At 31.0% G+C, this 13,556-nt stretch overlaps 1 protein-coding gene across 2 annotated transcripts in view; it reads left to right on the top strand.

The window, feature by feature from the left end:
• form3 (formin 3) overlaps positions 1-13,556 on the top strand; it is a 183,109-nt gene that overhangs the window by 113,782 nt on the left and 55,771 nt on the right. For both annotated transcript variants that reach the window (XM_065503170.1, XM_065503169.1), the window contains 2 exons: positions 10,276-10,942; positions 13,214-13,373. In XM_065503170.1, coding sequence (XP_065359242.1) covers positions 10,760-10,942; positions 13,214-13,373 — 343 coding nt within the window. In that variant the 5' untranslated portion in view covers positions 10,276-10,759. The remainder of the gene's footprint in view (positions 1-10,275; positions 10,943-13,213; positions 13,374-13,556) is intronic.

Here is a 13,556-nt window from a genome sequence, read left to right as displayed (position 1 = left end):
AAGGCGATCTAGCTATGTCCGTCCGAGAGGACCCCGTTGTCCGAAATTTTCAACAAATACTCTCGGTTTGTTTAGTACTGATAATGGGCAATATCAGTCCATGATTTCACCTAGCCCCCATACAAATGTCCCCCCGTAATACAGTTTGAGTAGTCATAAATATGTTGATTATGAGGCAATTCTGATACAATTTTGCACAAATTTGTTCTAACTACTCTGAAATTACACTGAAATTAAATGGCGAAAATCGGGCAACATTAGTCTCTAGTCCCCAATGGGGGACTCCCCATACAAATGATTTGAAGATTCAGAATTGTCTTATATCGTGATGAAATTGGACATCAAAATGTTTTATATGAACATAAATCTTTCTACTAACTTTTGTGGGGATCGGTTCATAATTGACCCTACCCCCATATAACCCCTATATCGAGATAAATATTTCATATGTCTCATATTGATGGTAGGGTATACAAGATTCGGCACAGCCGAATATAACACTCTTACTTGTTGTTATTATTATTATTGTTGTTTTCTTTATGACTTTTTTTGTTGTATTTAATGGTGGCTGTTGGAGTAGTTTTATAACAAACACTCAAACACATTTAGGCTTTTTTTAAAAAGTGTGTGTGTGTATCTGTGTGTGCTGAGCTGCTGTTGTTGTTAACAAGATTTAAGCCATAAGAAATTAAACCAACTGATTTTACGTTTCTACGAGTAACACAAACAACAACAACTCAGCAACGACCTTGCGCTTATTGCGCTCCACTGCCAAAGTCGTCGCAGTCTGTTAATGTGCATTTGTAATGTGGTGTTTTTTTTTTTTTGTTTAAATTACAGAAATAAATAATAACAACAAAACCAGCAACAGCAAGTTGCTGTTGCTGACAGCAACTACTACTGGTACAACAACTAAAACAAATATATAAACAAAAATTATGTAGAGTGTTTGTTATTGTTGTTTACATTATTGTTTGTTGTTATCATTTAAATTTATTTGTGTTTGCCTGCTTTTGCAGGCATATTCGAAATTTGTTTTGTCTTTTGATTTAGTCTTGTTTTTTTTTTCTAACATCAGCTGATGAACCTTTTCTGGGTGGTGTTTGAACAACAAGTGGTGAAAATCTATTTTGCACAATGGCCCTCGATACTTTTATAAAAGGCTTCATATTTTTTTATTCAATAATCTGTCATAATCTATTGTTGTACTTTTTTGCCCTCAATTTTGAAAGAAAACGTAAATAAACTAAATGGTCTTTCATTAAGCGCTTCCTATCTTAAAATTAAAATAAAACAAAATGTGTGTGAGATATCATCGAAATTTCCTATTCATTTGAAAGGCCTATCAATGCGGCCACGCCTTCTTTGGGTGTCTCGAATCCGAAATGTCAAATTTTCCATTACTCTGGCGCATAAATCAAGCTGAATTTGACTGATAACATGGGTTATGTTGGCTTTGAGAGCCTCTGTGGTTTGTGTCTTATTCACATAGACCTGCAACTTAAGAAAATCCAACAACAAAAATTCTAGAGGGATCAAAGTTGATCTCGGTGGCCAATTCACATCATCTCCACGTAATATGGCCATGCCCTCAAATCGTTCATGTTGTTAGTGTCCATATCATCCAATTCAGGCAAAAAGAAGTTGGTAATCTTCGACCTATAGGGCTCGCCGTTGACGGTGATGACCTGGCCAACGTCCTCCACAATCTAGCCCAAAATCCACAGTGACTTTTTCGTGATGCATTGGACGCTCTTGGATCTCATATGGATTGATATCGTCGGAAATTCTACAATCTTGTTTGTTGCATACCCATTCATCCAGAAATGAGCCTCACAGTAAAATGGACAAAGAGCGCGATCCTTGAACATTATAGTGTAAAAAACATATTTTTTTTTGTTGAAAATGTCGAATTTTTTACCAACGAATCGCCGTATGCGGGAAGTTTTGATTGACTTTTTGAATTTGAAAAAGTGCCTCTGAAGCACATCGATTGCTCACCAAAGCTTATCGTGAATGTGTTCCATCCGTTTCAACGTGCGCGAGATATTTTGTAACGAAAGACAAAGATCGCCAAGGCCAGCCGAAAATGTTTGAAGACCAAGAATTGGAGGCATTACTACATGAATAAACTCAACAAGAGCTTGCTCAATCATTGGGAGCTACTCAAGCGTCAATTTCAAAACGTTTGCGAGCAGCAGGATTCATCCAAAAGCTGGGAAATTGGGTACCATATGAATTGAAGCTGAGAGACCTTGAAAGACGATTTTGCATGAGAGACCGATCATTAAACGCTATAAAAGAAAATCATTTTTGCAACGGATCATTACTTGTGGATCCATTACGATAACCCGAAGAGTAAGAGATCGTAAGTGAAGCTCGGACAACCAGCTGAATCGAAACAAAAGCCAAATATCCATGGCGCTAATGTAATTCTCTGTATTTGATGGGAGCAAAAGGGTTCTATCTATTATGAGCAGATCATCACAGGGAAACTGTACCGAATGCAACTGATTCGTTTGAAGCGATCATTAACCGAAAAACGCCCAGAATATGCGGCCAGACATTAAAACGTAATATTCTATCATGACAACGTTCGGCCACATGTTGATATACCTGTTAACTCTTTGCGGTTTAGTGGTCACTTTACTAACCACCTTTTCTATAGTCTTTAAAACATAGTTTATTGGCATTTTTCTAAACAATTATATTTTAAAACAAGTAAGAGTGCTATATTCGGCTGTGCCGAATCTTATATACCCTTCACCAAATTATACTTCAAAATTTTAAATATTTTTAGGTAAACAAAATTTAATTTTTTTTTCAGTTGTTTTTTGAATTTTTTGGAAAAAAAAATTTTTCGATTGTTATTTTAATTTTTTTTTTTTAAATTTAAAATTTTTTTTTTTAAATTTAAAATTTTTTTTTTTTAAATTTAAAAATTTTTTTTTTTAAATTTTTCAATTTTTTTTTTTTTAAAATTTTAAAATTTTTTTTTTTTAAATTTTAAAATTTTTTTTTGTTTTTTCAATTTTTTTTTTTTTTTAAAAAAATTCGGGTTCAAAATTTTTTTCCCGATTTTGACCCATTGTAGGTCCAACTTAATATGGTCTTATATACGTCGTTGCAAATGTCTTTGAAATATCTATCATTAGATATCCATATTGTCTATATTAATGTCTTAGTAATCCAGATATAGGTAAAAAAAATAGGTCAAAAATCGAGGTTGTCTTGGTTTTTTCCTCATATCTCAGCCATTTGTGGACCGATTTTGCTGATTTTAAATAGCAAAATTCTCGAAAGCATGTCTGACAGAACTATTGAAGATTTGGATCCTGAAGATATCTGGGGTCTTCAGAAAACTGATTTCAACAGACAGACAGACAGACAGACGGACAGACAGACAGACAGACAGACAGACAGACAGACAGACGGACATGGCTTAATCGACTCTGCTATCTATAAGGATCCAGAATATATATACTTTATAGGGTCGGAAATGAAAAATGTAGAAATTACAAACGGAATGACAAACTTATATATACCCTTCTCACGAAGCTGAAGGGTATAAAAAAGCACAGTGTTTATTGTTCATCGATTTCCCATAAATTTATGCGAAACGAAAATTTTGATCAGAATTATTTTAAAGAAAAATTGCAATTGTTTTGATTTTAAACTTATACATCAAAAAGCGTGGCTGAAAGAGTTAAAAAGTATTTAGAATGAAGTGGTTGGGAAGTTTTGCCTGACTCGTCTTATAGTCCAGACCTTGCCCGACAGACTACTATTTGTTTCAATCGATGCAGGGCGCTCTCTTTGGGATACGCTTCACTTTGGAACAGAATTTTTTAATAGAAAAGAAATCGTCATTTATATAGTCAAATGTCAATATACGTTATACATTTTTGAAAACTAAACAAAATTAGCTTTCAGTTGGTATACAATTGACTACCTTTTATACCCCCACTTGACTTGAATCTCAACCAGTAAAATTCCATATTCTGCTACTAAAAACATAAGAAAATCAATCACTCACTATAAACTGGAACTTATTAAAAAAAAAGTAAAACATAAAATCAATTTAATATTTCTTATAAATTTATCTATTACGCATTCTATTAATTTCTATGATTTTTTTTAATTGATTTATAAATAATTAATCGCGTGCTGTTTATTATTTAAATTCGTCTGAGGCGTGTTTTTTTAAATTATTATATTTTTTTTTCTTCGTGCCACCTACAAATCACGCCAAGAATTGTAATATTCCACTCGTATCTAAATGTAAATTTAATTCTTATCTCGTTATTACAGCTAATATTTTATTAATACTTGAAGTAATTTTTAACATTCCTTAAAAAAAACCAAACTGGTTTAATTGAAATAAGTAATAAAATATTTAGAATTTTGTTTACAATTTACAAATTAATTTTTTGTTAAAGGAATTTTCGTTTAATCTTAAATATGCTTTTAAGCAAAAATTTACAAAAAAATAAAATCTGTTTAATGCCCAGTGGCTGCAGCTGTGATTTGAAATTGATGATAAAGCGTTTAACAATTGACAATTACTAGACAAGAAAATGCAGTTTTGTTGATTTTTTAATATTTTAAATAAATATTTATTAATGGGAGAATGTAAATGATACAAACACAAGCAGTTAATGGGTTTATTAAGGAGAATTTTAGTAGGTATAATAAGGTGAATCATAGTAAAGAAATAAGCCTAAACAGTGGAAAACAAAAGTGTTTAAACAAAAAAATAATTTTAAAATGTTCGATATGTTCTGACAATCGAACAAACAATCACGGCCGCTGTGGAGACCGCACTCGATCCCAGCCATTCCACATCTTGTTAAATTCATGAATCTATGTATGTCTGAGAAACACAGCAATGATCCGGAAGCCTTAGATAGTAAGATATATAAAGTATATAAATCGTCATACAACTTTAAATCATTTATGTAACAGTTTACACCAATCCATCTACCAGGAACAACTTACATTCAACCGTACTAAATGGGTTACTTGGTAATGATTGGTCATTACCCTCAGCATTACTTTAAACAATAAAGCAGGCCAACGGCAAAAAAAAGAAATTATAAATTTTGTTAGACGTTGCTCCACATAATTATTGATAACTTAGAAAGGGTTAGTCCGATATTATTAAAATAAACATAAAAAAGTTCAGATTTACATAACCTTTAATCCGTTTATATATTGAGTTTTAATCGGCTCAGTAGTTTCCGAGTTATAATAACAAATATAAAAAAAATATTTTTTTTATATGAAAATAAAAAATTTTTTGGTTTTAAAAAAATCATGAAAAATCTAAAACGGCTGAAATTGTTCAGATTTATTACTTCATCACAAAGCCACATGTAATAGAAACAAAATGAAATATTGATCATACAAATTGAATGATTCTTTTCGAATTTATTGACAATTATATGAATTCGCTCATTTTCACAAAATTTTAGGTTTTTGTTTGATATATATAAAATTGAGTAGTTTATGTTCTTCTTTTGATTGATTGAATTTTGAAAACATTTTCCCCATACTATTTACAAATTTTCATATATATATTGCATTTTAATTGGCTCAGTAGTTTCGGAGTTATAATAAAAAATTTAAAAAAAAATATATTTTTTTACAAGAAAATAATAAATTTTTTTGTTTTAAAAAAATCATGAAAAATCGAAAACGGCTGAAATTGTTCAGATTTATTAATTTATCACAAAGCCACATGTAATAGGAACAAAATGAGATATTGAACATACAAATTGAGGGATTCTTTTCGAATTTATTCTTAATTAAGTGAAATCGCTCATTTTCACAAAATTTTAGTTTTTTGTTTGACATAAAATGTAGTAGTTAATATTCTGCAATATATAAAATTTGTACCATATTTGTACTACTGGAACCACAATATGGTTTAAAAAACCTTAAATTTTTAATATTTTTGCCTTGTGTTCAATTTATAATATTTTTAATGCCGAAACTTACTCAATATCCCCACGCTCTTAAGAATCTCTCTCTCCCATTCTAAATCTTCATTCTCATACAAAATGCTTTACAATTTCCTATACGGACCTATATTGACAGTTTTTTTTTTTTGTTATATTATTGTTCAGATTTCAATTATTGATATTGTTTATTTAATTTTTTCTTAACAACCATTCATCATTCAATGTATACAAAATGTATTGAAAGATGGCGCCTTTTATTTTGAATAACTGGCTGACTGACTACCTGTTGTTTTATTTAACATAATTTAACAAATATAAAAATAATAATAATAAAAAACTGATATCAACAATAGTTTCGATTCATAAATATTTATTTAAACTGTGATCTAGAATGTTAAAAAGGAATATTTAAAGAACAATATTCGTAATAAATTGTATTAAAATACGAGCATTTAGATTTGTTAAAGTGGTTTTTAATTTAATTATAACGATAACATCTCTATCATTAATAATACTTTTTGTTAATCTTGTTCAAACAATCAAGATCAAGTTTAAGTTTAAATAATTTATGGAAAATATGTAAAATGGTTTCGATTTCTTGGCAACATGTGTTAAATAATGTTTTAACATATTTATGTTTGTAAGTATTCCTTGGGGTTTATGTTGAAAATATTATTGTTTTTTTTACATTTTATAATATTTTTAAAGACCTGTGGGACTTTATTTTAATGTTTAAACAAATTAACAAGATTTGTTTAGAATTTTTAATATTTTTATGGTTTTGTTAAGTATTTTGTACATTTTTTTTATTAAGTTGTTTATTAAAGAGATTTCTGTTTTTTTTGTATAAATTCTTATGGATCTTTTAAGTACATACTTCAGAGAAGAGGGCTATTAATCAATTTTAAAGTGTTGTAATTCTTAATGTACAATTCTGAAGAGTGTAAACGAAATATGAAGCAGAAAGCTAAAAATAAATGTTAAAACAATAAAAAAATTATAAATTGTATAGACACTGAACTTAAAACAAAACAAATAAAGAAATAATAATTGAAGATCAGTGGCAGATCAGTGAGACTTTCAGAATTGCATGGACTACAAAGTTGTGAAACGATTTTAGACATCTACACTTCTCTGTGAGGCCTTAATTTTTAATTTCTGTGCCGAATTTCCTAAGTTTCTCCAAATTAAATTAGATTCTGTAAAGATCAACAATTGTAGCCGAAATTGGATATCTAAAGATCTAAGTTTGAAGCTGAAATTGGATCCTCAAAAGATCATCTAACATTAATTCAATTGTAGATGATCTTTTGCTATTAGATCCTCAAAATTTCAAAGACTAAAGTTGTAAATGGATTCTGTATAGAACCAAGATTAAATCTGAAATTGAATTATCTAAAGATCTATTAAATCAACCAAATCCTTCATTCAGGATTCTTAAATTTTTTGTTAAACATTTGTTGACATTTCAAAACAAAATCTCCCTCTTTAATTTGTCATCCTACCATTTCAAATTATCAATAATTTATTATCAAAAACTTTAAATCAATGATTTTTCATGAATATAAATTATGATTATTTTTGTCATATATTGGTCAAACTCTCTATTATACAAAATTGTTTTTTTATTGATAAAGTCCACAAAGTTCAAATACAAACACAATATTTTTATTAAAACAATTAATTTATGGCGATCACGAAATCTCGTTTAATTCTTATTTTTTAATTTTAATTTCCATACGAAAAGTACTAAACAACACAAAACAATTTCAACAAATCAAATCAAATAAAATCAAATCAGAATCAGAATCAAACAACAACAGACCGGACCCTTATTTTCCAAAGATCATCATGCCAGGCACAAGACACACATACAAAACACACACACACAATCAGTTATGTGTCTCGCTCATCTAATCGATCGGTCGGTCAAATGCAAGATATTTTTTTTAAACATGTTTAAAAACAATAAATTAATTAAAGTCAAAACGAACCCTAGAGACTGAAAAAAAAACACAGACAGACGTTCGTGTCTGTTAAAAAACACACATTTAAACAACAATAATAATAATAAATATCACACATTCAAAGGGGTACAACAATAATATTAAAAAAATTACTTAGAAGTAAAATCCCAGCAGTTTTAGGAGACTGTCCCGAACTAGTGATTTTACCTATCACTTAGGGGGACATAAGTAGGTTCTACAAAGACTAGTTATTTTAATACGTGTGTGTCCTAAGCAGGGGGGGTCAATTGACCAATTTTTATTACAATGAGACTAACTGATAGCTGGTCCAAAGTAGTCAATGCATTGGATTCATATATAGGTTACGTAGAGTCAGTTACCTTACTAGCTACCTAACTGGTTACTTGATCACCCACATAACTAGTTATTTTAACATGCAAGGGTGCAAGCGAAAGCTAATCGACCTCAAAGAGTCAGTTAAAAAGACATCTCATAGACAGTCCAATTGCTTGTGAACAAGCCTTCCTTCGACAACTCTACTATACATTACTTCTGGTGGCTAAAATAATTACTTTCTAAAGTTCAGTACAAAATAAACGTTTAAATTGACTACACTCTGGGTTACTTAGAGACAGTAAGGTGACAATTGACTTGAGGCTAGGTTACATGGGATGTCAGTATACTTAAGCAAAAAGAAAATAAACTGTATGAGAATTATAACAACATAATTTATATAAAAACTGCAGTACAAAATAAACGTTTAAAATAACTACATTCTAGATTACTTAGAGACACTTTAGTGACAATTGACTTCACGCTAGATTACCTGGGATGTATAAAGTAACCAGTTGACTTCTCTCTGCACTACAAAAAGCACATACTTGTCAAATGATCCAAAATATATCAATTGGAGTTAGCCATTAGTGACAATTACTGTATATAAGGGATGTATTGACTACTTGCTTAACTGCTGGGATACTCATTGCTCTCAGCGTACAGAACAAGTGAATTACAAAGCGACATTCGACAAACGTAAAATGGAAATTAAGTTTTTCAGAAATCGCCTAACACAGAATAACAGAAAATTAAATTAAGATATATGAGATTCTTTTAAATCGTAGAAAGCAATTAATAAAATAATCTTAAATATGGTTGTATCGGATCTTGTATACCCACCATCAGTCCTAGTTTTGAAACTCTATGGAGACTTGAATCAGTTATGGTTCGAACTATAAAGAATTTGATACAGTGATTAATTTCTTAAAATTTTAAATGAAATTTAAATTAATATTGTCTTAATGACATAAAAATGCGAGATTTTTTCACATTTTTAGCTTTTATTTTTAAACATTTGAGTAATATAAATTTATTTAGAGTATTCGCCATTGTTAGCTATGAACTTCTCCCATCCTTCTGGCAACATATGGATTCCGAGCCAAAAGAATTGCTCAGCTTTTGAGGCAAAGAACGAATTAAGCCATTTTCGGATACTCTGTTCCAAAGTTAAGCGTATCCCAAAGAGAGCGTTCTGCATCGATAGCAACAAATAGTAGTTGGATGGGGCAAATTCTGGACTATAAGGCGAAACCTCCCAACCACTTCATTATAAATAGTTTTTAGCAGGTATTGCAATATGTGGGCGAGTATTGTTACGATGGAATTTTATGGTTTCATGTCTGGCCGCATGTTCTTGGATTATTTTGGCAAATGCTCGCTTTCAACGAATCAGTTGCATTCTGCACAGCTTCCCTGTGATGGTCTGGTCCGATTTTAGCAGCTCATAATAGATAGGACCCTTTTGTTCCCACCAAATACAGAGAATTACCTTAGCGCTATGGATATTTAGCTCTCGTGTCGATTCTGCTGGTTGATCGGGCTTCACATACGATCTCTTACGCTTCGGGTTATCGTAATGCATCTATTTTTCATCGCAAGTAATGAATCGAAGCGAAAATTGAATAACGAAAATTGTATGTATATTCAATTCTCAAAATTATCAAATTCAAAACTCAAAATTCAATAGAAAATATCAGACAATTTTGTTTTTGAGCACATGAATAATTGATTCAATTATAAAATAATTACAATTGATAGTTCAATATGCGATATAAATTTGAATTGAAACGGTTTAAGAAATAGTTTTTTTTTTGTGAAGGAACTCTCTAAGTTTCATTTAATTACCTCCCTTATTATTCATAATTTATTTTCAACAAATTAAGGAGAATGTCATTAGAAGTCATTAAAGAACCAAATTGTAAAACAATTATTCTTTACCTAATTACAACGAAAAACCTAATTACATACATACATTAATTAATTACCTTATTTCTCTTTCATTCTTACAGATTTCCAAAAGAAAACACAACCCAAAAGAAAATGAAAAAGGAACAACAACAACAGCAACAAGAAAATTGTTGAACACCACAAATGACAGCCATGTTAATTTATGCAATTGCATTACAACAACTAATTGACAATTCTAAACAAGTCGTCATTCAAAGACAACACGTTCCTTTGCCTCACTAGCTGACTGGCTGGCTGGCTGGCTAACTGCTGCAACAAAAAGAAGCAAAACATTAAAAACCCATAAAACTACAAAAAAAATTTACCACCAAAATTTAAGCAGCCGCATTTTGTTGAAACCAAAAGCAATTAAAACAAAAACCCTCGAATTTAAAGTTTATTAACACCAATTTATTTTTCCTTACTTAATACGAAACGGAAATCCATAAAAGGGCTTGAGTATTTCATTATTTGTTAAGTTAGTGGCGACACTAACTCCACTGCTTCCTCTCTGGCCCTTTAAAAATAAAAACAAAAACATTCACAATGGACTCACGCATCGGCCTGGATTACATTGTCGAAAATCGTGATTATATTTCGAAATTAGGCACCGCTTTGGATACAAACAATGTTGTGGTTAAGAAGCAAGTCTTCGAATTACTATCAGCTTTATGTGCGTATAATGCCGATGGTTATGCTCGTGCCATAGAAACATTAGAATATTATAAGGTAAGTTTTTTTTTATACAATATAATTAATAATATTTAAATTTATATTTATAAAACAAATAGTAGTAATAAGTTATAAAAAAGAATCTTCCAAATGATGAAATACTGAGTGGTAAATTGGATTCTCCAAAGGCCTATGTTTGAAGCTGAACTAGGATTCTTTAAAGATCCACGGTTAAAGCTGAAATTAAATTCTTCAAAGACCTATGTTTGAAGCTGAAATTGGATTTTCCAACGATCTACGATTGCTCAGCTCAGATTGATCAGCTGAAATTGGATTCTGTAAAGATCCACAATTGAAACTGAAATTGAGTTATTTAATAGCTAGGATTGAAGAAGAAATTCGATTCTGTAAGGATCCACGATTCAATTTGACTCTCTAAAAATCTACGGTTGAAACCGAAATTGAATTCTGTTTCTACGACTGATATACGATTTAAGGTGAACTTGGATTTTGTAAAGATCTACAACTAAAATTGGATTCTGTAAAGATCAACAATTGAAGCTGTAATTGGATTCTCTAAAGATCTACAATTGCAGCTGAAATTTTACTCCCTTAAGATCAACGATTCCAGCTGAAATGGGATTCCATAAAGATCTAATATTGAATATGAAATTGAATTCTGTAAAGATCCACGATTGAAGCTGAAATAGAATCCTTTAAATATCTGGGATTGAAGATAAATTGGATACTGTAAGGATCCACGATTCAATATGATTCTCTAAAGATCTACAATTGATTCTGAAATGGAATTCTGTAAAGATCTAATGTTGAATATGAAATTAGATTCTGTAAAGATCTACGATTACAGCCGAAATTGGATTCCGTTTCTACTGAAATTGAAACCAAAATAGAATTCGTTAAGAATCTACGATTGAAGGTGAAATTGAATTCTCTAAAGAGCTACGATTAAAACTGTAATAGGATGCCATAAAGATAGATGATTGAATTTTCTTTGATTGAAACCGATATTGGAAACTGAAATTTGATACTCCAAAGATCTACGTATGATTAACAATAGAAGCTGAAATTGGATTTTGTAAGGATACAGGATTGAAGCTAAAACTGTTGCCGAAATTTAATTGTAAAAAGATTCACGATTGAAGCTGCAATTCACTGCTGCTCAGTTATATTAGGCTTTTGTTTCTAAAAATGTATATGTCATTTATTCTCACTAGTGTAAAGAACAAAGTTTTATTTTGCTTCGAACATGTCGAATTTTGTGCCAACTATCGTCATATGCGGGAAGTTATGCTTTAATTCTTTAATTTAAAAATAAAAGTGTCGCTGAAGCACACCGATTGCTCAGCAAAGCTTGAATGTTTTCCATCGGTTTCAATGTGCGAGAGATGGTTTGTTCGGTTCAGAAGTGGTGATCTATGACACTGAAGACAAAGATCGCCAAGGACAGCCCAAAAAAACTTTGAAGACCAATAATTTGAGACATTATTCCATGAAGATTTTTGTTAAACTCAACAAGAGCCTGCAAAATCATTGAGAGCTACTCAAGCAGCAATTTAAAAACGTTTACGAGCAGCAGGATTCATCCAAAAGCATGGAAATTGGGTACCATACGAATTTAACTTGAGAGAATGAAAAATATATCCATTACGATAACCCGAAGCGTAAGAGATCGTATGTGAATCCTGCCCAACAAGCCGAATCGACACCAAATCCAAATATCTAGGGAAAATATCTAGGAAGGGAAATTTTCTGTATTTGGTGGGAGCAAAAGCGTCCTATCTATTATGAGCTGCTGAAATTTGACCAAACCATCACAGGGAATCTGTACCAAACTCAACTGATTCATTTGAAACGATCATTGGCCGAAAAACGCCCAGAATATGCGCTCGGACCACATTTAGCAATCCCTTATATAAAAAACATTTATAATGAAGTGTTTGGGAAGTTTTTCCTCACCCGCTTTATAGTCCAGAGCGTACCCCGTCCGACTACTGTTTGTTTCGATCGATGCAGAACGCTCTCTCTGGGATACGCTTCACTTTATAACAGAGTATCCGTTATTGGCTTAATTCGTTCTTCGCCTCAAAAGATGAGCAGTTCTTTTGGCTTAGAATTCATATGTTGCCAGATAGCTAATAATGGCCAATACCTTGAATAAATTTATATTGTACAAATGTTTCAAAATAAAAGCTACAAATTTAAAAAAATCTATTTTTCTTAAGTTATACAACCAATAGTTTATGATAAATAAATCTTTTGTGAATTCCAGTTAATTAATTCTCCTTTTTTCTCTCTCCTTTTTTCCAGAATCTCAAAAATGAAAGATATCGCTTTAAAATAGTTATCAACGAATTGGAAAAAACAACAACGATTGAATATCAAGTTGCCCTTTTGGCATTTATTAATTGTGTGATCATTTCGGCAGCAACGCTACAAGATCGCATTAGAATACGAAATGAATTTATAGGTAAGTGGGGCACAATTTAAACCATAAAAGAAACACTATTTTTAAACTTATTAACAGTTATTAAAGTAATGTAATTAAAAAGGCGTGTAGATAAGTATTCTAAAAATAAAATAAAAAATAACAGTAGTTCAAAAACCTTATTTGACAATGACAGCAACTACCAGTATCAAAGAATAATAACAT

The sequence above is a fragment of the Calliphora vicina genome, chromosome 3 (genome assembly GCF_958450345.1).
Source record: "Calliphora vicina chromosome 3, idCalVici1.1, whole genome shotgun sequence".
In the NCBI taxonomy this organism is placed as follows: Eukaryota; Metazoa; Arthropoda; class Insecta; order Diptera; family Calliphoridae; genus Calliphora; species Calliphora vicina.
The sequence above is the reverse complement of the archived record's forward strand: the minus strand, read 5'-3'. Positions and strand labels throughout refer to the sequence as shown.